Below are 27,721 nucleotides of genomic sequence, written 5' to 3'. Positions count from 1 at the left end.
TATTTAGTGAATGCTTTTACACGTGCCCGTCATATAGTTAGAGCGCCAGATATACAAGGAAAGTAAATGGATATATTTCGATTTAAAGCTTTCGTGACTGCAGGGATTCATCTTCTTGGTTCTTTCGGTAAAGTCACGTAGAAGGGAAATAATAAAATAAAAATAAAACATAATTAAAGACCAGGTTTGTCTTCCCGACAAACCTGGTCTTCACCTGAGGATGGCTGCTTGCGTTGTGGCCAAAACGTCGTGAGAATTGTATCTTATTATGTTTTATTTTTATTATTTTATTATTTCCCTTCTACGTGACTTTACCGAAAGAACCAAGAAGGCGAATGGATATGTTTGTCAATGTTACATGTGCACGTGGACGTCAGCCCACGTAGCCACAGAGCCACGTGACAGCCTCCTCCTCCAGCACGTGCAGGGCAAACCAGCCCGCCCGGCATGTCTTGATGGACTTCACAGCCAGAGACGATATGCGCCATGGACTCTTGCTCCCCGCGTTCGCACAGCGGGCTATCGCGTACAGTAGCATGCCCCATCGATGTTGGGAAGCGGCACACACCCCCTGGTCCCACCGGAAGCTGCGTCCTTGTTATGTCCCCTGAAAGTGCCCGGCCGTGTCAACCATGTCTGGAGAAACCAAAGCTGTAGCTTGCTGGCCGAATTGTCATGATCCCAACGAACACGTGACTACAGTCACGGTCACTCACTCCCTGGCGGTCATTCGCCTCCGTATCACACTTCTGTTGCTACTACTACTACCATGGTGACTGTTCCCACAAACATGACTTCACCTGTGATGAGGACTCGGTCTACCACACTCTGCGCAGCCACCATTTTCGATCCCCTGACGTCATTTGAATGAGAGCAGGCCATCGTGTGCTGACTTCATCGTCCAAATTTGCCACATTCGAACGATTACCCACAAATTACTCAATTGGGCAGCCACCATCGCCCTGCTACTGGCAGACTCAGGCCTAACTCGCAGGCCAGTGCTGAGTCACCTCGTGCCACACAGGGACAGCTGCCACTCGGGGTCCCCTTTGAAAGGTTGAGATGCGATGTAGAGCGCTTGCTGGGGCATCGAATCAAAAATTCCACTTAAATGACGATTGTTATACATAATATGATGATGGTGATGATGATTATGAAATGCGCGTGGTGTGAGGGCAGGTGACTTTGAGCTGCTGCAGTGGGAGGCGACGCCGGGCAGCGAGGTGAACGTGAGCTTGCGGGAACTAGCAAGGGGCAGTGCCTCAATGGCCTCCTTCTCCCTGCGCTGGGACGGCCGCCTCTCCGCCCCCATCTCCGCCAATGCCACTCCTGAGCAGGTCCCCTGCCTCCCCCCTATGCCCCGTGCCAGCACACGTGCACAAACGCGAGCGCTAACGCACGCACGCGCGCACACTAACAAAGGACTAACGGTGCTCACACCACGTGTTGCCCATAGGGATAGGGGCACGGAGAAGGTGACACGGACACATTTCAAAATCAGTCAACACCACGCCTCCGTCATGCGCATGTCTCTCCACATGCAGGCATCGGAGTATTTTTTGTTACACATCCCATCAATCACACGGCCATCTGGAAGCGCATCATTTCAGCAGCAATGTTTCAACCCAAGCAAACTCTGAACGGGCTTTGACATACATTTTCTCATCAGCAGAGGCAGGCCGACTTGTACCAATGTTTGCCAAGCTGCCAGATGTGATAGGCAAGGTTCATCTTATCGGCACGTGTGCAGGTGCAAGCGGCTCTGGAGGGCATGATAAGCAGCCGCTGTCCCCAGGAGGTATCCGGGATATCGGAGACACGCACGGTGAAGTTCTTCCGCGACTACGAGACCGCCAGCCCCACGGTGAGCGCACGCACGCCGCGCCCTTCCTTTCCGTCGCGTGCCTCCCAACGATGCGCAAAACGTCCAAAGGCTATTTGGGGACATTTTGGCCTTGGCGTGTGCGCGTTCACACCGAGCCAGGTGAACGTCTTGATCGTTTGCAGTGCGTGGCTCCGTCATCCTCACGCGTCATCAGGCTTGGTCAACGGACACGGCGTCGTGTCACGGGACCTTTTTTGCCAGGATCAAAGTATGAAAAAAAAAATAGGGTTCACCCTTTCCGGCAATAGAACAGCTGTCAAGATGTCCAAACACCAAATTCTCTGATACGTGCATTGTCTTCGTACTGTTTGCCTTCCTTTTGATGTTCTCTGATCTGACACTGGTGAGACTAGGGAATAAAGCAGGCTTTCTCTGTTGTAGGCCAATCAGTTCAAAGACAATGCATATATATTATTATTATCAGAGAATGTTTGTTTTCATGTTCACCAGAAGTATGTGTAGTTAATGCAGACATTATTCCTTGCGAAAGGTATCTATTTGGTGTTTGAACACCTGTTTTATTACCAGAAAGGGTTAAACCTATTTTATTTTTCACACAACATCATTTGTTTTGCCACAACGGCCACAAGTTTCGGGTCATCGCCGTAAGCCTCGCCCGTGCAGGCTTTGCCACGCACAGGATGCCTTGGCGGGTCCGGGACCATGTTGAATAGGGCCTGGTCACGGTGCCGACGATCGAACCCAGGTGGGCGGATGGTGGGTTCGTTCACAAGGAAACTGTTCCTTCCTGACAATGAGAGGCATTTGTGAGGCCATGTGTCACTGCTGCACGTGACCCACGTTTCGCAATGGGGCTTCTATTTGTCTTCTGGTCGTGCCCGTGGGGTGCTCGTGCGGTAGAATGTGCTCCAGTGATATCTGCATTTACGCTAGGATTACAAAACATTCGCCCACCACTTATCAATTTAGCAAATTAGTGGCGAAATTGCTTAATTTGGATTACACAGATCAGGTGGAGCATAAATTCACAACATTTACAATTGTTGTGGGTTCATTCTTCAACAAGTAGAAACTGAACTAGTGACTAATTGGCAAATTTAGTTTACATGACCAACCTTACTAACTGGCTGTGTTAGGTGGTGGCGGGTTTAACTACACATATATATTCACGCGATCTAACAACAAGTAAGGAGAAGAACACCAACATCTCAATGATGCTCATTTGAGCAGAAAAAAACCCCCACTAATTCTAGATTTGAAGCTTTCGTGACTGCAAGGATTCATACTCTTAGTTTTTTCGGTAAAGTCACGTAGGTTAAAAACGAAAAAAAAAAGACACTTGATTCAGCAAATCTGGCTGTGACGGTCCCACCTGATGATGGAGACTTGTGATGCCTCCGAAATGTCGTGATTTTTTATTATTAGATTTTTTATTTATTTAAATTTAGTTTTTTACCTACGTGACTTTACCAAAAAAACTAAGAGCATGAACCCCCCCCACTGATTAGCGTTTTTGCATGGAGAGCGAAACTTGCGGATTGCGCACCCCGTGAGCGGGGCTCTCACCGGGAGCTGTTTGCTTCTGGCCACAGGTCTCTGGCGGGGACAGAGGGCAGCGCACGCCGCACATGGAGGCCTTCTGCGGGCGCTACAGCCTCAAGAACCCGGAGGTGCTGTACAACGCGGGGGACGCGAAACCGAACGGGTCTCCGTACGGCAACATCTCGCTCAGCATACACAAACAGGTGCCGCGTCACGCTCGCATCACACAGTCCAGGTGACGCGATTCCAGCCTCCACTTAAATGGAGGCGATCCCGCACTGCTACAGCTGTGACATGTGGCGAGACGTTATCTCCCTCGACTAGTATGCTGGAGGTCATGGGTTCGGTCCTGACCCCGATGCCTGTATATTTGGAGTTTGCTTGTTCTACCCTTGCTCAGATTTTCCCTCCACACTTTTAGAGTATTTGGCTGCTATAAATGTCCACGTGATAAGCCACTTCATTGAGCTATCATTTGTCGCCAGGTCACTTCTGAAAAAGAGCTGTATAGCTGAGTAGGCTTTACTTGGTAAATAGGTTAGTTTAAAAAGAGCTTCATAGCTTATCGAATTCCTCCAGTTAACTAAAGATTATGACTCCAGTTCTGATAGAACGATTTGAAACCTTAGCGCTGCTAACACATGTGAGCATGTCAGTAATGAATACCAAAGCATTGCTATGTGTTGCGCCTGTGTGCTACTGTGTGCCATTGTGCTGTGTGCCACTGTGTGATGCCATGTGCCGCTGTGTGCTCCTGTGTGCCATTGTGCTGTGTGCCACTGTGTGATGCCATGTGCCACTGTGTGCTTCTGTGTGCCATTGTGCTGTGTGCCACTGTGTACTACTGTGTGCCACTGTGTGATGCCATGTGCCACTGTGTGCTACTGTGTGCCACTGTGTGATGCCGTGTGCCGCTGTCCCGCCGTGTGATGTCGTGTGCCCCCGCGTGCCACCATGTGTACATACAGCTGTGCATCGCCGTGTGGGGGAACATCGCCCCGAAGCTGGGCCTCGCCTTCACGTGGCGGAGCACGGACGGCGCGAGCCGGAGCAGCGACGAGTGGTTCGACATCACGCTCCCATCGCTCCCCGGGTACGGGGCCTGTCCGGCGCGCTCTTGTTCCACACGATGTCCGACGTTTTTCTCTGCGTTGCAGGGTCTTGCCGTGACGTCACGACGCCAGCAGAACGACGTTAGCAGAGTCTCCGCAACTGCGTGTCGCTTGCATTGTAGCCGCTACTTGCGGAGCGCAGCCGAGGAACACTGGCGGGAGCATGCGCCCAAATGTGCTCGTCACTCGAAGCGCACGTGGAACAGGGCTGCAGGCGTCATGCGGTTGAGGGTCTGATTCTACCATTGGAACCTCATTTGTCAGTAAAAAAATATGATAATTGTTTTTTTTACCCTTCTATCTGGCAACAAAACTGACACCTTTTTTACAAGGAGTCATGTTTGCATAGACCACAATACCTGCAGTCATAATGCAAACAAAAAACATAACTCTGATAATGTGAACTGTCCTTTTGGCGTCATCTGGTCCAAGCCATGTGAGACTAGGCTCTAAGGAAAGCTGTCTCGGGTGTGGACCAATCAACTTCAAGGACAGTGCACATTATCAGAGTTATGTTTTTTCTTTGCATTATGACTGCAGGTATTGTGGTCTATGCAAACATGACTCCTTGTAAAAAAGGTGTCAGTTTTGTTGCCAGATAGAAGGGTAAAAAACCAATTATCACGTTCTGATTCTAATTCTGAGCAGTGGTGTTCGTGCAGCAGCAGCAGGGAGCAGGGGGTGTTGGGCACAGGCCTTGGACCACTCGTTGTGTGTAAGCCCAGGCTGCAGCCTGCCTGCCACACTGATGGTGGCTGTGGAAGGATGCAGGACCTGCCTAGGAGCCACATGCCTGCAGCTAGGGTTGCCATCTGTCCCGGGTTGACCAGGAGAGTCCGTAAATTGTCTTTAACTGTGTTCGGGTGGCAGGAAGTGATTTGTACCGAGATCTGGCTACCAGTATCGTGCTGAACCTTGCCACAGCACACTGCACAGTTTTGATAGACCTCGGCTGACTGAGAAATGTGGAGAAGGTCGCGACTCTACTGCAGGAGATTGCGTAACCCCAGTTCTGGTGTGTGTGTGCGTCTGTGTGTGTGTGGGGAGCGGTAGTGCAATGGTTCGCGAGCTGCGCTACGAATCCGGCGCTTGGAGTTCGATTCCCGCTTATGGCCAACACCAGTGACAATTATCTGAACTATTCCGTGGCCTCCCCTAGGTGGGGTGTGTAGTAAACATCGCCATTAGAGAGACAAAGGTGGCCGGGCATGGTGCTGGTCACCCACCCCCTCGCCTACCGTGCCGGTCTTCATCGGCGTTGCTCGTCAACAGCACTCGCCCCAACAGTCTGTTAAGGCTATACGGGGGGGGGGATCGATGTCTTTGTGTGCGTGCGTACGTTGCAGGTGGCGGTACGTGTGCATAGACCTCCTCTCGCTTCTGCGCTCCGACCAGCGGTTCGCTACGGGGAGCCGGTTCCTTGTCCGGCGCCTCGGCCTGCAGAAGGGCGGCGGCGTCGGCGACTTCGCCGTCGACGCCGTTTACGTCGGCCAGGTGGCCACCACGCGCAGCCCGGCCGGTGAGGGTAAGACGACGACGACGCAGACACCCGACGCCGTCGCTCGGCTCGCGTGGCGCGCGTGCCGCCTCGTCGAGACTCTGTCCGTCACAAGCGGCAATCAGTGTACCGCTTAAGCTGGCAAAAAACCTCAGTCTTAGGACAGGCCACAATGCCTGCAGCTAGGGTTGTCATCTGTCCCGGGTTGACCAGGACAGTCCAGAAATTGTCTTTAACTGTGTTCGGGTGGCAGGAAGTGATTTGTCGGTAAGACTGAAATCTAGATTGAAAAGTCGTCCGTTTCTTCGCAACCTCACCCCTGAGCGTCCTCACCCTGCGTGAGCTCAACCTGCGAGCGGTCCCGCTCTGTGTAGACGTGCTGGCTCGCCGGGTGAGCGGAGCCGCCCCGCCCCTCTCCTCGGTGCTCGTGCAGTCCGAGCCGGCTTCTCCGGGCACCTTCACCGTGACCTTCACGCCCCTGCCCTGCGGGCACGGCCTGCCGGCGCTCGAGGTCGCCTTCGCCACGGTACGTGCGGCGCAGGCGCCACTCGCAATCCGACTCACGTGCGGGAGCTGGAGGGGCACGGTGAACATGACCCCGTGGTGCGCGGGGACTCGTGGGGGGGATACAAACTAAACTAAAACTTTGTATTTTATTTTACCAGGTAAAGCCCACTGAGACTGTTAGGTGTTTGTCAGAAGCGAGCTGGCTGCCGCAAATGATAACTCAACGGAGTGGCTTCTTGTGCGGAGATATAAAGCAGCCAAATACTCGGAATGCATGTTTTTGAATGTGGAGGGAAAAACCGGAGCACCCACAGAAAAATCAACGAGACCATGGGAAGAACATGCAAACTCCAAACATACAGGCGTCAGGGTCGAGATCGAACCCACGATCTCCTCCGTACCAGGCGAGGGTGACAACATTTCACCATCACGGCGCCGTGTATGGACTCGCGGTGGAGTGGACTTGCGGAGCGATTTCTGCTGTGTTGTGCGAGCAGAGCAGCAAGCGGGTCGACGCCGCCGGCGTGGTGGAGTTCCGTGGCGAGGACTGGCCGCCGGGGGCCGCGGTGCGCGTGGAGCGAGTGCAGGCCGCCTCTCCGCCCATCTCCGGATCCTTCTCCATCACGGCCTACAACGCCACGCTCCCCGGTACCCGAGCACCCGACACAACCACGAACGTGCGTGAATTCGCTGTGTGTGTCTTTGTAACCAGAGTTATGCTCTGAACTGGACCTTGAGTACCTTGTGCGATAAGTAAACTTTTTCACAAGGTGGCCGGGCGTGTTGTTGGACACCCACCCCCTCGTGTGCCATGCTGGCTAACAGCAGTTGCTCCAACGGTCCTGGAAGGCTATACGGGGAATCTTTGTCTTTGCCAAGCCTAACACAAGCCCTGCAGCACCGTGATACCACCTCCACATAGTGGGCAGTGCCGGCTCTTGCTGCACCCACTCACTCGCTCATCTACTCACCCATTCACCCACGCATTCACCCATTCGCTCACTCACTCACCCACTCACTCACTCACTCATTAACTCACTCACGCGCTCACTCACTCACTCACGCACTCACTCACCCACTCACCCACTCACTCACTCACGCACTCACTCACTCACTCACGCACTCACTCACTCACTCACGCACTCACTCACTCACCCACTCACCCACTCACTCACTCACGCACTCACTCACTCACGCACTCACTCACCCACTCACCCACTCACAGAAATGTGTCACCGTCCGGTGGTGCCCTCGTGCAATACCACCAGGCACGCGTGCGTGAGAAGTGTACAGCATCTCAACACAGCTTCCACCATCGGGAAACATTTGAAATAAGGCATAAGGTAACAACGTCATTTGACGTGCAAAAGAGGGATCCATCTACGGGCTTGCCCAGGATGTTGTGTGGTCTTCACGCCACCTTTCTGTAGTGAGTTCAACTGAGTCGCAGACGTACTCCTTGGAGGCAACACATTTATTGATACCAACACAAAGGGGTAACTGCCCCTTCACCGGATAACAACCTATGGCGGTGGATCATCAGGCTAACTACACTAATTACACTGGGAGTCGCAACACAAGCGATAGTCCTCAGGCGGAAAAAATACATAATCCAGCAGTAGAACTGCTGAACCAGTTATACTGCTGGATTATTGTGTTGCGATCGAAACGTCGGGATATATTATATACATTTATTTTTCTACTTACGTTACTTTACCAAAAGAACCAAAGAGTATACTAACCCAGGTGTTACTGTGTAGCAGAGGTGGGACAAAGTCATTGTTATGCAAGTCCAAGTCGAGTCGCAAGTCATCAAATTCATGACTCGAGTCTGACTCGAGTCCAAGTCACATGACTCGAGTCCACATCTCATAGGTGGGACAAAGTCATTGTTATGCAAGTCCAAGTCGAGTCGCAAGTCATCAAATTCATGACTCGAGTCTGACTCGAGTCCAAGTCACATGACTCGAGTCCACATCTCATAGGTGGGACAAAGTCATTGTTATGCAAGTCCAAGTCGAGTCGCAAGTCATCAAATTCATGACTCGAGTCTGACTCGAGTCCAAGTCACATGACTCGAGTCCACACCTCTGCTGTGTAGACTGGGTAAAACATCTTCGTTGCTCAGCGGATCAGATCGCTGGAAACGAAATAGCTCGAAGATAACAAGCGGCTGAGACGGATGCTGGGAATGTAGTGGTCAGGCAGGATGAGCGTTGCAAAAGTCCAGATGAGAAGGTGGGGCAGCTCAACGTAGATGCGTTAAGGCAAGGACGGCTGCCCTGGGTGGGTCACTCGTGCGGGACTGGGGAGGGCCGATTGCCGGGATTGGAGCGGTCTCCACGAGTCCGGCCACCAAGGCGAAGAGAAGCCCTTAAGGCAGATGGTGGGAGACTGTCAGGGCAGACCGCGGATGTCGCCACGTGTCAACTGTGTAGCATCAGCCAGTGGATAGGAGGCGTTGGCAACCAGGTGCGGTAGCAGTGGCGGTGGTGGTGGTCGTGCCTTCTGTGGCTTTGACCTCGGGCCGCTGCGTGGATGGCGGTGGTGACGCACCGGCGGCTGTCACCCCACAGAGCTGCCGCATGACGTGTCGGCCGAGGAGTTGCAGGCCGCGCTGCAGAGCGCCGGCGGCGACGCGGGGCAGCTGGAGGTGACGCGCGACGCCAGCAGCAGCTGCTCCGGGCACAACTGGAACATCAAGTGGCTCACGGCACCAGGGGCCCAGCCGCTCCTGCAGGTTCCCTCCTGCACTGCCCCCTCGTTCTCATCCACACCGCCCAGGGCAAACTCGCATCCGTGGCTGCCCTCGCCCGTAGCACAAGCCCTCCCTGCTCGTTGTGCTCGATTGTGCTCGTGGGGTCATTCCCCACGTAGATGATGCAGAACCCCCCCCGCTTCCCCCCCCCCCCCCCCCGGCTCGGAGCCTTGACTTGTCAACGTGGCATTACTACGTTACGAGGCTGTTGGACACGTACAGGGCAATACACGAGCGCGTGGTTCATTTACCTTCAAGTCCTACCCCTTTTGTGGCACTGCGACTCTGTGTTGCCGTGTCGCTGTATGGGAGTGCTGGATGGGCAGTTTGTGTGTGGTGGATGAACAGCGGATAGGCAGTGGATTAATGGTGGATGTACGGTGGATGAGTGGGAGAGGGGAGGTGGAGGTTTGGTGGTTGAGCGTTGGTTTGGTGAGTGGTGAGTGAGTGGTGGGCGCACGGTGGATGTTTGGTGAGTGAGCGGTGGGTGAGCGGTGGGTGAGCGGTGAGTGAGAGGTGGGTGAGCGGTGAGTGAGAGGTGGGTGAGCGGTGGATGTTTGGTGGGTAAGTAGTGGATGAGCAGTGGGTGAGTGGCGGGTGAGCGGTGGGTGCCTGGTGGATGTTTGGCGGGTGAGCGGTGAGTGAGCGGTGGGTGAGCGGTGGGTGAGCGGTGAGTGAGAGGTGGGTGAGTGGCGGGTGAGCGGTGGGTGCCTGGTGGATGTTTGGCGGGCGAGCGGTGAGTGAGCGGTGGGTGAGCGGTGGGTGAGCGGTGAGTGAGCGGTGGGTGAGCGGTGGGTGAGCGGTGGGTGCCTGGTGGATGTTTGGCGGGTGAGCGGTGGGGGAGTGGTGGGTGAGCGGTGGGTGAGCGGTGGATGTTTGGTGGGTGAGCGGTGAGTGAGAGGTGGGTGAGCGGTGGGTGAGCGGTGGGTGCCTGGTGGATGTTTGGCGGGTGAGCGGTGAGTGAGAGGTGGGTGAGTGGCGGGTGAGCGGTGGGTGCCTGGTGGATGTTTGGCGGGCGAGCGGTGAGTGAGAGGTGGGTGAGTGGCGGGTGAGCGGTGAGTGAGAGGTGGGTGAGTGGCGGGTGAGCGGTGGGTGAGCGGTGGATGTTTGGTGGGTGAGCGGTGAGTGAGAGGTGGGTGAGTGGCGGGTGAGCGGTGGGTGCCTGGTGGATGTTTGGTGGGCGAGCGGTGAGTGAGCGGTGGGTGAGCGGTGGATGTTTGGCGGGTGAGCGGTGAGTGAGAGGTGGGCGAGCGGTGGGTGAGCGGTGGGTGAGTGGTGGGTGAGCGGTGGGTGCCTGGTGGATGTTTGGTGGGCGAGCGGTGAGTGAGCGGTGGGTGAGCGGTGGATGTTTGGCGGGTGAGCGGTGAGTGAGAGGTGGGCGAGCGGTGGGTGAGCGGTGGGTGAGTGGTGGGTGAGCGGTGGGTGCCATGCGCGCTCTGTGCAGGTGGACGGTGCGGGTCTGAGGGGCATCAACGCCAGCGTGAGCGTGACCACGGGGCAGCGCGGGGGACTCCTGCAGCGCATCCTGGGGGACAGCCTGCGGACAATACACAGCACCCCACAGGTTCACTCACCACTCACTCACCACTCACTCACCACTCACTCACTACTCACTCACTACTCACTCACCACTCACTACTCACTCACTACTCACTCACCACTCACTCACTACTCACTCACTACTCACTCACCACTCACTCACCACTCACTCACTACTCACTCACTACTCACTCACCACTCACTACTCACTCACCACTCACTCACCACTCACTCACTACTCACTCACTACTCACTCACCACTCACTACTCACTCACTACTCACTCACTACTCACTCACTACTCACTCACTACTCACTCACCACTCACTACTCACCGTTCACTCACTCACAGCCTATGCACCATCTACAACACCCCACAGGTACACTCACCATTCACTCACTACTCACTCACCACTCACAGCCTGGGCTCCATCCACAGCACCCCACAGGTACACTCACCACTCACTCACCACTCACTCACCACTCACTCACCGTTCACTCACCACTCACTATTCACCACTCACTCACAACTCACTCACCACTCACTACTCACCACTCACTCACAACTCACTACTCACTCACAACTCACTCACCACTCACCACTCACTAACAACTCACTACTCACTCACTACTCACTCACCACTCACTACTCACCACTCACTACTCACCACTCACTCACTACTCACTCACCACTCACTCACCACTCACAGCCTGGGCTCCATCCACAGCACTCCACAGGTTCACTCACCACTCACTCACTACTCACCGTTCACTACTCACCAGTCACTCACTCACAGCCTGGGCTCCATCCACAGCACTCCACAGGTATGTATGTAAGTATGCTGAACTTCTTTGCCCGTGCCGCTTTGCTTGCAGGTGGAGGTCTTCGTGAACAATGTCCCCTCCAAGTGCGTGGGCGACTGCGGCTACGCGTGGAGGGCCGATCTCACGCCGGTCGTCACGGCCGTCCAGCCGGACGCGGGTGAGCAAGTTTGGGCAGGCCGCATCTGCTGCCACGCCGGGGTCTCGTGCCATGCCCGGGTCCTACGGCGTTCACCTGTGGATGGGATCTGGCGTCTTGCCAGCCATAGAAGCAATTGCATCAAATTAGCAATGGCGATGAGCGAGAGAGTGAGTGGCACGCGGAGAATTTTGTCTCATTGTCTGCCCGTGTCGGTGCTGCGTCCGGTTGGAGGCAATGTGATTCAACGTTCTTGCATGGTGCAGATTATTGTTATTTTTTATACGCGATTTCTTTTTTCCAAGAGGGTTCCTGCCGAGTTAAATACGAAGACTGTGGATTTATGAGCACAAACGCCAAATGTTTTCCGGTCTCTCTCTGTAAGAGGAGTGAACTTCGGCGCGCCGTAGCAATGTGAGAATTAAAATGCGTTGGAATCTGAATAACCGTGGGGGAATGGCGTCAAGAGAAAGGAGCCGGCCGCATCATTACCTGACCGCGACTGGGGGAACGCTGTGGGTGGGAAGTCAACTCAAGCTTCTCGCATTGGTTACGCAAAGTAAAACACCCTGACGATTTCACTTGGAGCGTGGGTGTTGATAGCCGATAGAATGACCCGAATCTGTCTCTTGGTTTGGCCACGTGGTGGTTTAACACCAAAAATTATCGTCATTAACCCTCCACCCCCTGACGGGAAACAATCATGGGTCACCTTAAAAATGTGCTAATTTTGCTTCTGTTCTTGTAAACTGAAATGCCACCAGGTGGTCACAGCTTCCTAATTGGAAGGCTGTAAGAAAATATCGCAGCTGGGAGGTTGAGCGAGGCCTCCGTCCCTTCGGGTTTGTCTCACACGGGGTAGATGCCCACTCCCTCCGGTGGAGTCACCGCACCTCCCTGCCCTAGCGTGGAGGGGTGGGGGGTGGGGGAGGTGACACTGGGTGCTTGGAGGCAGGCGGCAATGTCAACGGGGTCAGTGGCGTGGCTTGTGTTGTTGCTCTTGAGAGCAGGAGATCGATGTTCGGTTGTCGCATTGACGGCATTCATCGTGATTTCTCACTTAACAAAGTGGGCCGTGTGAAGGCTGCCATCTTCCACTCCCAGGCCATGCTCGTTGTATTTGATAATAAGCGAGTTGACGTGTGAGCAGGACTTGAACTTGCAAACTTCCCCTTGCATTTCAAGTGGTCTCGGCACAGTGTCACTTAGGCCAGGCAGACGTAGCTAAACCCATGAGCTTGTATAAACGTTCATGAATTGGTTGAAAAATTTTCATATATAGAGGACTGCAGAGCTTCCACAATTGTTGGTAGCGCCAGTTCATCACCTGGCTGCCAGCTTGGTATGTGGGTCCTTGGCGACTGTGAGAAATGCAATTTACATGAATGAACGATGCTGCTGCAGATACATTTTAAACATTATTACGACACGAGATGTGAATGCCCGGTCCACATCTGGCTAAGTGCACTAGCGCTTGTTTACAACCTGGCGTACAGGCTGCATGCGGCACACGTGAGCTAAGAGAGTTAGTGAACGATCTGCGACGCTCTTGAACACGAGCTAGTGACGCCAGCGCGTGCCCTTGTATGATGGGCTACCCTCCGTCCCGGCAGGCTCCCACGAGGCCGGCACGGTGGTGACCGTCACGGGCTCGGGCTTCTCCGCCGACACGGATGCTGACCGCTCCATGGTGTCGATCGGGGGCAGCTCCTGCCTCATCCTCTCCCTCAACGGTATTGAGGACTCTTGCACGGCCACCTGCACCTTGCACCTCCGTCGTCGCGCAGTGGAGAGCACCGATTGGGTCAAACGCACCAGAGCATCATCATCAACAATATCATTGTCATCATCTTTGTTATCGCCGTCATCATCATCATCATAATAATCGTCATCTTTGTCATCCCCATCATCATCATCTTCGACATCATTGTAAATATCATCATCATTGTCGCCGTCGTCGTCGTCAATACCTGGCACATAGCCCTGGCTCAGGTGAACTAAAGCATGGCTTCACGAGGAATAACTATGTAGACCTCACAAGTGTGGACTTCGCCCAAACAATAATAATAATTACAGCTTATATAGCCCCTTTCATACAATATAAAGGCACTTCAAAGTGCTGGAAACAAAGCGTGACACATTATAGAAAATGTTACGTTCCACGACCGAGTGACGCAGCTTCGGCTCAGCCAATAGAAGGCCTGAGCACAACAACACAGGCCCAGACGTCATGCGCACAGCGCAGTACTGGCAGCCGACGTAGTCGGGCGAGGTCACGTGAAGAGCAGGCCGCAGAGCATCATCCGGAGAGCAGTGCGGCGCTCCGTCATATCACCGCTGCCGGAGCGTGGCACCGGCCGGTTCAAGTTCAAGTTTCAAGTTAATTTATTAGGTGTAGCCCTGTGAGCCATTCGGCTCTTGAATCGGGTGCAACCGCAACAAAAAAAAAACATGAACAAGAAAACATCTTAAAGTGACTATGTGCAAACAGAAACTTAACAAGGCATGCCTTGTGCTTATAGCTTTTGTTACATAACCATCGGCAGAAAACCCTGAAAAAAATATTTTTTGAACGTGATTGTGACCTTGAAGGCAACGCCCAAATCGTAATGAAAACATTCGGAACGTGGAAAAGCAAGAGGGGACAGATATTGTCCCGAGAGAGTCACTCAAACCCGTGCCTGGAAAAACGGGGAAATGGGCAAAACAATGGATGGAGTCTATAATTATAACATGGGCAGAAGAGGAAACCTTCAGGCATCGCCACGACCACGGAGCGGGCTCGTCAGCCGTCCCGCAACGGCACGGCCGGGGGGGGGGGGGGTGTCGGGGCCCGGCTCGCCCAGGACCAGGCAGGGCGGAGAGGGAGGAGGGAGCGGTGGCAGAGAGAACCCCAGAGCACTTTGTGGAGTAAGGCCCACGCCGAGCGTGATCGCGCTGAGAGGCGTACGAGCCGCTCGCTTGCCGGCGGTCAGCCACCTCCGTAGAGCTCTTCTATCGCTACTACTGCCGTGGTCGTCGTCTGATCACCACGTGCAAAATACTCATTCTCGCAGCGGGCTTTGGCTGGCCATCGAACAAAGACGGTCACCGGATCGCGCGCCTTTCGGATGTGCTTCTGCAGTCGTCTGGAATGCTCTTCCTTCCGATATTAAAAAGCCATTGGAGCTGCACACTTTTCAATCAAGATTGATGAACTCGTTTCTTTAGAAATGCTTTTTTTGTTTAGTTCGTTGTCCTTCCCACGTACCTCCGATTTTCATGGTTGGCTACGTGTGGTGCGAAAGAAGTTCAAGACACATCTATTGGTTGCGTTCCCCTGAGCTTCACTCGTGCTGAGTACTCGGTCTCATCCACCACGCTGCATTCACCACACCGCGGGTCACGACAACGCACTCACTCACACACTCTCCGATACACACACTCACCCACTTACTCATCCACTGACCCACTCACTCATTCACCCACTCACTCATCCACCCACCCACTCACTCCCACACAGGTCCTGTCACTCACTCGCTCACCACACCGCAGGTCACAACAACACACTCACTAACTCACACACTCACCTACACACACACTCACCAACTCACTCATCCACTGACCCACCCACTCACCCACTCACTCCCACACAGGGCCTGTCACTCACTCGCTCACCACACCGCAGGTCACAACACTTCTCTTGCTGCTGCTGCTTCTACCCTCGCACTGCTCCACTCTGGAATTGCCTCCCACCGTCTCTTTTCCCGAAGCTCCTATCACAACAATAATAACCTCGCTCAATTAATGAATCGTGTGAACCATTATTTGTCACAACTTGGGGAGTGCCGTCTGTTGCTGGCCGCTCGATATTTTGTGGGCCTGCGACCAGCAACCGTGTAACCAAAGAACACCCCAGAAAACCTCACGGCCGATTCTCGCGCCGATCGGATCCAATCGGACCCAATCTGACGGGTAAAGGGCGTCGTCGGTGATCGCGTGACACCGATATAATAGATCTCGCAGCGTGACGCCGTTGAGCAAGAACGCCTTGCGAGTGATAAACCCCTTCACGGCCAGCGGGCCCTCCACGGGGTGGGGTGAGACGCCCCTTCAGACCGGGGCCACTTGCTTCTGGCTGCGGAAAAAAAAACATTCGGCTTGATTTTCCAGGGCAGTAAAAAACAATTAAATTACTGTGTGCCCTTCACAAAATGTAAGGTGTCGCGTTTACTATCAAAAACAAACGAGCTGTAATGCTTCCCCTAATTTCGATCGGATCATTGGGGTTTATTAGTAATAAATCGGCATTTTTCGACCACCAACTGCCACTGTGTAGCATATTATTACGTGCCAGGGACTCCATGAGATGATATGAGTTCATAATTGGCAATAAGTAACGGAAAAGTAGTTATAAGTGACTCAGAATTGTGCGCAGTAGCGTATACAGCACACGACTTCCCTGAAGGCAAACACCTTCAGCGAGCGCGATGCCGATCACACAACGCGGTTCGAATTCGACCCTCGATCGATGGCTGCGCCATCGCCGCACAGTAAGTCCTTACTTACTAATAACTCCTATAATTTTTCATTGTTTGAGGGGTTGCCCCCCCCCCTACCTGAAAATCCTGGCTCCGCCATTGGAGGGGATGGAATCGGGGCCCCAGGAGCGGTGGCGACCGCACGCACGCAAGGCATCCAGCCCTACGCTGCAGAAGCCCTGGCCCTCAGCCTGCCAAACGGTTGACTTGTACAATAGGGGCTGTCCATAAATGACGTCACGCACCTGGGGGGGGGGGGTCAGACATTTGTGACGATGTGTGACGAGGTGGGGGGGGGTTGAGAAATGTGACGTGACATCAAAATGCGCAACTTTAAATAAATATAGACAACACGTTCTACTTAATTAAATAGACTTTTAATAAATATTTTCTCCTACAACATCAGAGTGCAGCCGCACATTAAATACGCACTACAATGACAATAGTTTAAAGCGATTTGAAGCATGTTTAAAAAAACAATTTTTGGGGGGGGGGGGGGGGGGGGTGGGGCAGAGCTTTGTGACGTAATATTTGAGGGGGGGTCTGACCTTTTGTGACGCCGTGTGACGAGGTGGGGGGGGGGGGTCAAAAATTGTCCAAAATCGCGTGACGTCATTTATGGACGGCCCCAAAGACACCGGTTAACGCTTAGCAGTGTCGCTCGATCGCGACCCTGCCATTACTGTCCACTAACAACAGAAACATTGTTGACGCGTATCAACGTGGAACGCGAGGGCTCTTGTGCCAAGAAGGGCAACTGGACAGCGTTCTAATGAAGACAAGACAAAGACTTGGTATTGATGTTTTAGAGCCGAGTGAAGCAAGATGTAAATGTAATGGACACCTTGCGGCCGGTGGAATACGATGAATCTTTTCAAGAGGGAGAACGCTCATGAGCGGAGTAGGACTGCCGCTACACAAACAGGCACCCAGCTCTCTGTTGGGATATTTTTGCGGTCTCGTCAAAGTATCGCTTGTGACGTTGAAATGTGAGCCGTTCAACATTTCCATCATTCAAGTCTAACGTTCACCCACAGCTGAAGGTTGTCCTAAAACTAACTCATGGTAATCCTGAAGAGGCGTTGCTGGAATTTTTTTCCATAGAAAAAAGTATTAACGTCTCCTTCTCTTATCCGTATCTCTGCATAATGAATGAAAGTTATTTTTACACAACGCATCAGCTGCACAGCCTTGTGGCAGTGTATCTTATCAACAGCATCGGTTAAATGCTTGTTTTTATCTAAAATGGGTTTGACATTCAGAGTCTTTTATGAGCAGAGTCGGGCTTGCTCGAACCAATGCTGGCAAACTACCCAATGTTTATCGGCACGGTCTCTGCCTGCAAATAAATTGGCCCTCGTTTGATGCAAAACTCTAGGCAAAACCTGGTGTGTCCGTTTATGCCTCTGTTTGGGGAGTGGTGGCGCAGTGGTTAACGCACCGCTCTGCACACCCGAGTTTGATTCCCATTCACAAACGATAACAGTGGCGAATATTTGAACTGGTTCTGAACCTACCCTAGGTCGACTCAGCCTCAAATGGGTTCTTGATGTGGTGTGGAAAACATCAGCAGAATCTGAATATTTCATTCAGAATCAGGATATTTATGATTCCCATTCACAAATAATAACAGTGGCGAATATTTGAACTGGTTCTGAACCTGCCCTAGGTCGACTCAGCCTCAAATGGGTACTTGATGTGGTGTGGAAAACATCAGCAGGATCAGAATATTTATTTCAGAATCAGGATATTTATTTATACTGGAGGAATCTGATGAAATATCAAGCTCTTTTTCAAAGTTGTCCAGTCGGGGCAAGTAAGAACGTCACAACAACAAACAATACAAAAAGCATGAATAGAGTTGGGGAAGCAACAGGCGGTCGACCGTTGTGCAGGCCACAACACCGGCCTTCATCGACGCTCACCCACAGCACTTGCCCCAACATTCCGTTAAAGGCTACGATGGGGGACCTTTGTCTTTTGTGCGTCTTTTGTGCGTCTTTTGTGTGCGCGTGTGTGTAGAGTCAGCGCTGGAATGCCAGGTGGGCAACGGTACGGCGGGCCGGCACGTCGTCGTGGTGTACGTGGCCGGCCGCGGGCTGGCGCGACACGCCGGCGGGACCCACGTGTTCAGCTACGCCCTCGACCTCCTGCACGTGAACCCGACCAGTGGCAGCACCGCCGGTACGACGAGGGCCGAAGCCGCGTGCCGCATGTCCTCTATCTAGCCCGGCGGCTCCTCATGCTGGGGCTCCGCTCGGCTCCGGGACGAGCGCCGAAGAGCTCCCGTTGTATCTTCTTGGTTCTTTCGGTAAAGTCACGTAGAAGGGAAATAATAAAATAATAAAAATAAAACATTAAATAATTCTCACGACGTTTCGGCCACAACGCAAGCAGCCGTCTTCACCTGAGGACGGCTGCTTGCGTTGTGGCCGAAACGTCGTGAGAATTATTTTATTATGTTTTTTTATTTTATTTTATTATTTCCCTTCTACGTGACTTTACCGAAAGAAGCAAGAAGATGAATCCCTGCAGTCACGAAAGCTTTCAATCGAAAAGCTCTCATTGTAGTCTGTTACTGCGCGGGGGAGGGGGGAAGGCTAACCAGATCTAAATCGTGTGGCTTGACGATGACGTAAGAGATTGGTGACAGAAAGATGTTGCATGATTTGAGCATCTTGGCAAAAGACAGATGAAAGTGGAAACAAATCAAGAAATGTACAGCTGACACCTATGGATCATGATGATGATGATGATGAAATCGTGTTACCATATCACTCCTATTCTCTCCTCCCTGCACTGGCTTCCTGTAAAGTACTTTAATATTTTTTATTCTTCTCACGTTTTAAAGCCTCGAATGAGTTGGCTCCTAAATTTCTCACCGATCTGCTCAAGTTCTATATTCCACTGCGAAAACTTAGATCTCCACAACTTAACCTTTGCGTAAATTCGCTTGGAGGCCTTGTGCAAATTTAATTTTTTCTGATGGAAAACCGAGTTTATTATTATTATAATAAAAGATTCGGGGGTTGACAGGGCGATTGGGAAGTGCTGCTCGATGGCACACTTGCCACACGCTCCCTCGGCTATCGCCACCAGATTCACCTGCTTCAACCGCTCTGTACCCCAAACGCCTCCAGTCTAACACAACGATGGTGGTTATTCAAGTTGCCCCATAGTATCAGGCAATCGTGGCGACTGTGTGCGTAGAGTTCAATGCAACCTGTGCTGCACAGGTGGGGCATTGCAGTGGTTTGTTTGTAACATTTATTCAGTCTTTAACAAATATCAAGAAAACCACAAAATTATTGGCAGATGTTTTCATTCATAATTTAAGTTGCAGACTGCTGTCAGTGGCAGATGCTGATAGGAAACTTCTCAGTATTTAAGGAAGTGTATAATTCTGAGGCGAAATAAAAAAACAACGACCAAGCTGATATAGCAAACGCGACGTGTGTCACAGTTTTGCAGAAGTTGCAATGTTGCAAACATCCTCTAGGAAACTACTGAAAGCCGCCCGGAGACTCAGTGCCTCTAGAGCCAATAAGTACGCTTGATACGGCTGTCTAAAGCTTCTTGTCTTCCAAATCTGACAAACGACCCCCAGGATTAGACACGAATAAAACCAAGGATGAGAGGTGTTGTTAACTCTCACCACTTCGCTGGGCAAATGTGTCCCCCTTGTTCAGGCAGTGAACTCATTGCAAAAATTATATATTGTTATTGCAGGGACCAGTCTCTTTCATAGGACACCAGCTATTGACTTTCCACATAGCGATACATAATGTATGTACCTAGGATGGATGATGGGCTGATATGACTGGGGTTTGAACTCAATCACGTCAAGGTGCCGCAGTGGTGAGATGTTATCTCACTTTCCTGGTATACAGGAGGTCGTGGGTTCGATCCCGACCCTGACACCTGTATATTGGGAGTTTGCATGTTCTCCCCGTGGTCGCATGGATTTTTCTTCAGGTCCTCTGGTTTTTCCCTCCACATTTCGAAACATGAGTTGTGATTATTTGGCTGCTCTTATAAATTTCCACATGATAAGCCACTTCGTTGGGCTGTCATTTGTGATCGCCAGGTCGCTTCTGTAAAAGAGCGATGTCGCTCAGTGGGCCTTACCTGGTCAAATAAAAATAGTTTCTAGTTTTTATAATGCATGTCTTGTGCGTGTGTGTGGCTTTGAGGTTAACACGTTCCTTCGGAGTGGGCAGGTAGGAACTTGGTTGAACAGCTTATTTGTGCACGACAGACAGACAAATAATCCCTGGTGGGTAGTGTGGAACCTGTTTTTCCTACCTGTATTAATACAATTGACTCAGCACGTGTGGCAATAACACCATGGGCTTTTCAGGGAAACATGTGTAGTGTCCTAATTCAGAGACACTGGTAGGAGGGGTTATCCCTCTTATTTATTCCGGCTCTCACAGCCATAGGGGATAACTCCATACTGGGTCGGGACAGCCAACACGCTTCCAGACCCACAGCTTGAAGAGGCAAAGACCACGATGACGGCTGCACGACGAATTCCATTCCCGATGGCAGCAGCCCCGACTGTGAGTCGGAGCTCGCCTTTTATTCTGCCCAGCGTTGACAGGCTCCGCCCTTGTCCACGCCCCCTTCTGGATCCCCCAGAAGGCTCCGGGCTTGGCCCACGTGTCCAACTGGTAGAGCGGGCTGCTACCCCTTATTCCGTTGTCGACCAAAATCCCAGCGCCACGCGCTACAGTGACTCATTCAATATCACTACACATGTATCAGAGGTGATGATGTGCTGGGAAATGGCCCTTCTTCACAACACATAGAGAGGCCTGAGAGGCAGAGTGAGTGAGAGATGGAGACTGCACTGTACACCGAATAACACCACGTGGCGCTGATAAAACATGTTTTTAATGAAAGTTTCCAGAGGAACCATCTTAAATCGGCGTGTGAAAACAGTTACCCATGAGTAGATATCGAGTAACAGAATCCCTGCAGAAATAAAAAAATATTTTTATTAATAGTAAAAAATATCAAAACTTGCTAGCACATTGCAAGTCAGCAGCTCCTGTCCTGTGGATAAACGTGTCCCTGTCATAGGAATGTGGAGTTTCCACCACTGGCCCAGGGCTGTAAACGGAAGGTGAGCACCACCAGTGCTTGGACGAAGGCAGCCTCAATGCCGTCTTATCTAGATTTCTAAAGCACCTTATTCGAAGGCACTTTACAGCAATTATAAAATTGTACGCAAGATGACAGTGGTTTGAGAAAAAAAGAGTGGGGTTATTGAGAGCGGTGGTGTAGATTTGGTGACAGTAGCACATGCGGGAGTGGTTAAGGAGGTGTTTGCAGTAGGCCTGGTCGTAGCTGGGGGTGGCTGAAAGCTGGGGGTCGGTGATGTGTTGCGGCAACGCATCGGGAAAACAAAGGGGGCTGGCCAGGGGCGTGCGCTCGCCGAGGCTGCGGCGGGCGTCGTGTCAACGTGTGAACGTGTGTGGTGTGCCGCCGGCTGCAAGGTGGCACCGGCGTGTCGGTGTCAGGCGCCGGTTTCGGCACGGACGCACGCGTGGACATGGGAGGCGTCCCTTGCGCAGTTGTCACCGTGACACCAAACCACATCTCCTGCCTCAGCCCTCTGGTGAGCGATGCCTCCAGCACCGCCACACCACCAGCACCGCCAGCACCGCCGGCACCACCAGTACCAACATCACCAAAATACAAATATCCCTCGTGCAGCCTAAGCAAACTGTTGGGGCAAGTGCTGTTAGCGAGCAGCACCTATGAAGGCCGGCACTGTGGCACACGAGGGGATGGGTGGCCAGCAACCATGTCCAAGCCGCCTCTGTGTCTTCAGTGGCGATGTTTACACACTGCACAAAGTACTCATTTAAGGCTGAGTCGAGCTAGGGGAGGCCGAGAACCGATTCAGATAATCGTAGTTGGTGTTGGCCATGAGCGAAAATCGAACTCGGTTAACGTGCTAACCGCTACACAACCGCTTCCCAAGCACCACCACCACCAGCATCACCAACACAAGCATCTGCACCACCACCAATTGCACCACCAACACTTATCACACCGCCATCATCACCAGCACTAGCACGACCAATCATGCTCACCCACCATGCCCGTGCAGACGTAGTGACACCGGTTATTAAACTACGAGCATCTTAACAATCAAGTTTTTTGCGATGTACATGTGTTCATGGTACAAAACATGTATTTTTTACGTTTGCATTTCTTTAAGGGAATAAAGCATCTGTACTCAATTGCAAACAATGAGAGCTCAACGTTTGAGCTAAAAGGTCTAAATGTATTTAGTCACCAACCGTTGGCCAGTTCTGCACTGCACTCAGAAAGGCAGAACGTTCCCGACAGCTACACAAAGCAGTGCCCTGCGGCAGCCTCCGCGGCGCGAACACCACACGCACGCACACGCGCCTCCCCGCTCACGCGCGTGCGCGTGGTGTTCGCGCCATCTAGCACAGCGCGAACACCACACAGCCCGCACTCTCCGCTCGCAGGAGCAGCGGCTTTTGGCTGGCCATCGAACAAAAACGGTCACTGCAATCGCGCGCTTTCAGATGGGCTCCTATGGCCATCTGGAACGCTCTTCCTTCCGATATAAGGACGCTACTGGAGTGATGCGCTTCAAATCATCGAGATTAAAAACTCATTTCTTTTGAAGTGCTTTTTGTGTTAGTTTGTTGTCCTTCCCCCGCATCTCCGATTAGCACGGTTGGCTGTGTAAGGTGCAAAAGAAGTTCGACATATGTACGTACTTATGACCTCCCCCCCCTCCCATGCGGCCGTCTCCCAGGGCTCGCCCGGCAAGGTGAACGTGATGGTACGGAGCGGCGGAGTGGAGACCGCGTGGACAGGAACGTTCACCTACGTGGGAGCAAGCGGCGCCGCCATCACGGCCGTTTCACCTTCCGTCAGCGGTGTGGCCGGTACGACACTCGCACACACGTCCACACATGTGCTGCACACATGCGCATCTATGCAGGTGGAATGTACAGGTTAGAACGTGTGCGTCGTCATAAAACGCGGTACACGCGACAGGTGAGCGCAGAGCAGATGGCTTCAGACCGCACGCGCGGAGAAGAATGCTCGGAGCAGAGGGCATGTGTACAGCGGAAGGGCCGGTGACACGCGGTTTGTACGGACGCACGTGCACGCGTGCACACACGCATGTACAATAACAACAGCAGCAGCTGCCACCGTTCACCACTGAGTGGCGGTGACGTCACCACAGCGTTTGTGTCAGGCTAGGTGCACCTTGAGGCCACGTGTAGCGTCAAACACTCACTGGCAGGTCCTGAGATAGTTCCAGGTGTTAAGGGTGAACTGATTGGGGTGACATAACACACACACAGATCTAATGGGGAGGGGGGGGGGTGGGCAAAGCCTCTCTCTAATACGCCAGGTGGAATCTCGCTGAATCAAGCTGCATACCTGGCAGGTCAGGTAATGATCCATGTCACAGATGCGCAATGTGTACATTTGTTGCATCTTCGTTTCTTGTTGATCCATAGCGAATCGGCTGAGCATGACAATTCGTCACGCGTTTGAATCCCTTAGAGCTGGCAGTATGGATTAGGCTTCTGAGTGCTGTTGTAGGCGCCGGTGCTGGCACCGATTTGCGTGTCGTTAATCTGTCCATGACATCGGCGCAACACCTTGCCGCAAAGCGCCAGGCCGCGGCGTTGTGTACGGGTTGACTGTCGGCTCTTGGGCACTGTCGTGCGTGAGGATCGTGGTGCAATACCGGAGCAGAGACCACGCCAGGTTGTTCCAGCATTACCTGGAGCGTGCGTGCGATGCGTTTGCGATGCGGGCGATGCTGCAGGCCTGTCAATAACCCCGCGAAGTTGAACTCGCCTGTCAGGAGGAGTGTTTGGCCATCTGATTGGTACGGCGATGCGTGGCACTCGTTTTCCTTTTCTGATTTCATTTCAAAGTTACCGTTATAATTTATTACGAGCTTTATACCTGGAGTATGGGCGGAGTGGCGGTGCAGTGGTTGGCGCACTGAGCGCCGAAATCGGTGAACCGAATTCGATTCTCGGCCGTGGGTATCGTGAGTGGCAAGTGATATCCACATCGCTCCTGTGCCTCCATGCGCTGACTTTGCACATAACTTCGATGGCTGAGCCAGCGTTGAGAGGCCTCCATCCCGTAGTTTACTGACAATCGTGTGCATAGCACGTCTGGTCAGCGTGGAAGAGTAGGTCGAATACCCTCTAGAGGCGTCTTGTGGCAAGCATGCAAACACACATGCTCTGATAAAGTATGCGTTGTCTTTGAAACGGATTGGCCTACACTAGAGACAGCCTTCTCTAGGGCTTTGTCTCACCACTAGTCTTAGACCCGAGAACGGCAAAAGGCGATCGGCACAAAGGCAATGGAAGTATCAGAGCACTTACAGCCTGGGTTGAGCAGCTGTATCATGGGATGTTTGCCACAAGTACGTGCGGTTAATGTCGACTTGATTCCTTTCCAAAGAGATCTATTTTGTGTTTGAACATCTTAACAGATACTCTTTGGTTCTTTCGGTAAAGTCACGTAAAGTCACGTAAAGTCACGTAAGTGACTTTACCGAATCACGACGTTTCGGGCGCAACCACAAGCGTCCGTCATGATTTTATTTTATTTCATACCTACGTGACTTTACCGAAAGAACCAAAGAGTATGGATTCCTGCAGTCACGAAAGCTTCAAATCAATCTTACCAGATGTTTTATTGGCAGAGAGGGTGAAACCGATTCTTATTTTTCCATTCTACTCCTCGGCATTTTTAGTTGGCCAATCGACCAAAAAGCCAAGGGGCTGATAAAAGTTGTTTTACCCTTCTATCTGGCAACAAAACTGATACCTTTTTTACAAGGAGTCATGCTTGCATAGACCACAATACCTGCAGTCATAATGCAAACAAAAAATATAACTCTGATAATGTATGCACTGTCCTTGAAGTTGATTGGTCCACACCCGAGACAGCTTTCCTTAGAGCCTAGTCTCACATGGGTTGGACCAGATGACGCCTTTTGGCATTATGACTGCAGGTATTGCGGTCTATGCAAACATGACTCCTTGTTAAAAAGGTGTCAGTTTTGTTGCCAGATAGAAGGGTAAAAAAACAATTATCATATTTGTTACTGGCAAATGAGGTTCCAATGGTGTAAAAGCCAAGGGGCTGTTCGCTCGAGTGTCAGACTTGTCGCTGACGGTGGCTATACCCGCTCACTGCAGCTGTGCCACAACGGCACGCGGGATTACTTGCCGCGCTTGCGTGCGGAGCGTCCGACATCACCGGCAGATCGCATCGCGCCCCAGATAACGTGAACGCGCACGGGAGCGAACGTGGGACCCTACGCGTGTTTTTATGGCCCGCGATGCGGTGCACGGCACTGTGCGCCGCTCATCGCCTCGCAGTGAACGTGTTGTATATGTCGGGTTATGAAATTTTGATAAAAATAATAAAAATTAATAAAAATGTTGTTAAAAAAGCGTAATTCGCATAAATGATGCTAAAGTATATAATTATATGCATAACTTATGACAATCACGGAGATAATCGTATTAATTTTTGCGAATGCGTGCAATTATGTTAATGTGTGCAGTTATGATAATTAGGCTTAGCTTCGTTATCCAGAGTTGTATCAATCAGGATAAAACGCATCTTGAGCCAAAAAGCAAAGGGTGCCGCCGTGCGGCAACGAAAATCTCATCGCTCGTCCGCGCTGCCACGGCACCCACGCGCCAGCCACGGGGCTCTGATGCTGGCGCCTGGGCATTGCGCCTCTAACACTCCCTCCGCCGTGTGTGTAACCCCCTTACCCCCCCCCCCCCCCCCATTCGCACCCCCCCTCTCCACACACACACAGTGGAAATATCAAGAAAAAAAATATTCAAGCAAAAACCTCCTGCGATGTCACAATATTTTCGGAACTGTTGCCGATCTCCGCCGGCTGTGTTACGTGAGTGAGTAGAGAGCTGAAACGTCCCTTATCTGAGGGCGTAGCCGAGACCGCTTGCCTGCATTTTGGCACAACGTTGCCCTGTTTGCCGGCACACAGAGGTTCTCACAGCTGACAATAGCGATTCACAGTTGATTTCGGGTTGGGCCGCGTAATGATCTGGCCAAAACTTGAGAGAGCCCCCACCACTCGGCACAGTCGATCAGATTAAATTGTCGCGTGTATAAGCGTGTTTAACAGTGCGACACAAGTGTTATTGATTCAGCTCACTGGTTAGTTGAAGAATGATCCTCACAACCGATGTACGCAATTATAATATTGGCGGAAAAAAATTACATATTTAGTTAACTAACCGTTATGGGGAGGATATTTAGCTAATTTGTCATTGCTTCAGTCACTTTTAAGGATTGCATTTTCATTTAACGGTGAGTGAGCTGAAACAATAACAAATTGGCAAGCCGTTAAACGCTTGTACAAGTGACAAATAGTTTGTTACGGTACATTGCAATGTATTCGTATGGTTATTGTAGTGCGTCTGTCTGTGTGTGAGCATTATTGCAGGGTTGGTGTTGTGCTAGGTGTGTGTGGAACGTGTGCGCAGAGCGTGTGTGTGGAACATGTGCGCTTGTGGTGCGCGTGGACCGTGTGCGTGTCGAGTGTGTGTGGCGCATATGCGTGGGTGCCTCCACTAGAGAGAAATTGAGACGGTATTTGGTCTACTCCTCCGCGTTATAATCAGATGTGTTCGAAGAGGAGGGCATACCCACACTTGACCCACCGCACGTGACCTGCCGATAGACTCAACTGCGGTTGAACCCATGCATTCTGCCGGGTGGACAGAGGTAGTGGGGTGGGCTTGAAAAACTCGCCACTCTCATCGTTTCGAACCGCGGCTCCGTGAGATAGAGTCGAACCTGCGCTCTCCAGACCGTGAGGCGAGTTTGCTGCGTGTCGCAGCGCCGTGACGGTTCGTGTGCGAGTGGAACGCGACGGGAGGGTGTGTGCGTGCCACCGTACGGCGTTACCCAGGAGGATCTCTGCTGCACCTGAGCGGAGTCGGGCTTAGCGCCGGTAACCGCGGCGGCATGGTGACCGTGGGGGAGGCCGCGTGTCCGGTGCAGCGCTGGACAGAGACCGCCATCGACTGCCTCCTGCCCAGCCTGCCCCCTGCCGTGTACCCCATCCACGTGTCGCTTGGAGCCTGGGGATACGTGCCCTTCAGGTGAGGGGTGGCTTGCCACGTGTGGATGTGATCGCGTCGTGCACTTATCTCTCCAAGGAAATCCTCGGCAAGTCTGATGGTGCGTTTTACAGCAGGGCCCTGCGTTGGGATGTTTGCCCATTTGTCTAGTAAGGAGTGCTTTTTGCTTGGGAGGAAACTGGAGTGCCCAGAGAAAACCCATTCCATTTAAAAATCCATTGTGATGCAGTGGCGAGATCCCTCGCGATGTGTGCAGGAGGTCGTGGTTTCAATT

The 27,721-nt window shown here is 52.2% G+C and overlaps 1 protein-coding gene across 2 annotated transcripts in view; it reads left to right on the top strand.

Annotated features, from left to right (window-relative positions):
• Nucleotides 1-27,721, top strand: part of PKHD1L1 (PKHD1 like 1) — a 144,704-nt gene that overhangs the window by 30,475 nt on the left and 86,508 nt on the right. For both annotated transcript variants that reach the window (XM_078600544.1, XM_078600543.1), the window contains exons 18-32: nucleotides 1,180-1,337; nucleotides 1,751-1,864; nucleotides 3,439-3,591; nucleotides 4,357-4,481; nucleotides 5,847-6,025; nucleotides 6,373-6,524; nucleotides 7,003-7,153; nucleotides 9,082-9,245; nucleotides 10,708-10,827; nucleotides 11,678-11,783; nucleotides 13,376-13,495; nucleotides 18,305-18,466; nucleotides 21,784-21,905; nucleotides 23,088-23,220; nucleotides 27,276-27,468. In XM_078600544.1, coding sequence (XP_078456670.1) covers nucleotides 1,180-1,337; nucleotides 1,751-1,864; nucleotides 3,439-3,591; nucleotides 4,357-4,481; nucleotides 5,847-6,025; nucleotides 6,373-6,524; nucleotides 7,003-7,153; nucleotides 9,082-9,245; nucleotides 10,708-10,827; nucleotides 11,678-11,783; nucleotides 13,376-13,495; nucleotides 18,305-18,466; nucleotides 21,784-21,905; nucleotides 23,088-23,220; nucleotides 27,276-27,468 — 2,152 coding nt within the window. The remainder of the gene's footprint in view (nucleotides 1-1,179; nucleotides 1,338-1,750; nucleotides 1,865-3,438; nucleotides 3,592-4,356; nucleotides 4,482-5,846; nucleotides 6,026-6,372; nucleotides 6,525-7,002; nucleotides 7,154-9,081; nucleotides 9,246-10,707; nucleotides 10,828-11,677; nucleotides 11,784-13,375; nucleotides 13,496-18,304; nucleotides 18,467-21,783; nucleotides 21,906-23,087; nucleotides 23,221-27,275; nucleotides 27,469-27,721) is intronic.

The sequence above is a fragment of the Lampetra planeri genome, chromosome 14 (genome assembly GCF_965212315.1).
Source record: "Lampetra planeri chromosome 14, kcLamPlan1.2.h2, whole genome shotgun sequence".
In the NCBI taxonomy this organism is placed as follows: Eukaryota; Metazoa; Chordata; class Hyperoartia; order Petromyzontiformes; family Petromyzontidae; genus Lampetra; species Lampetra planeri.
This window is presented reverse-complemented; position numbering and strand designations above follow the sequence as displayed.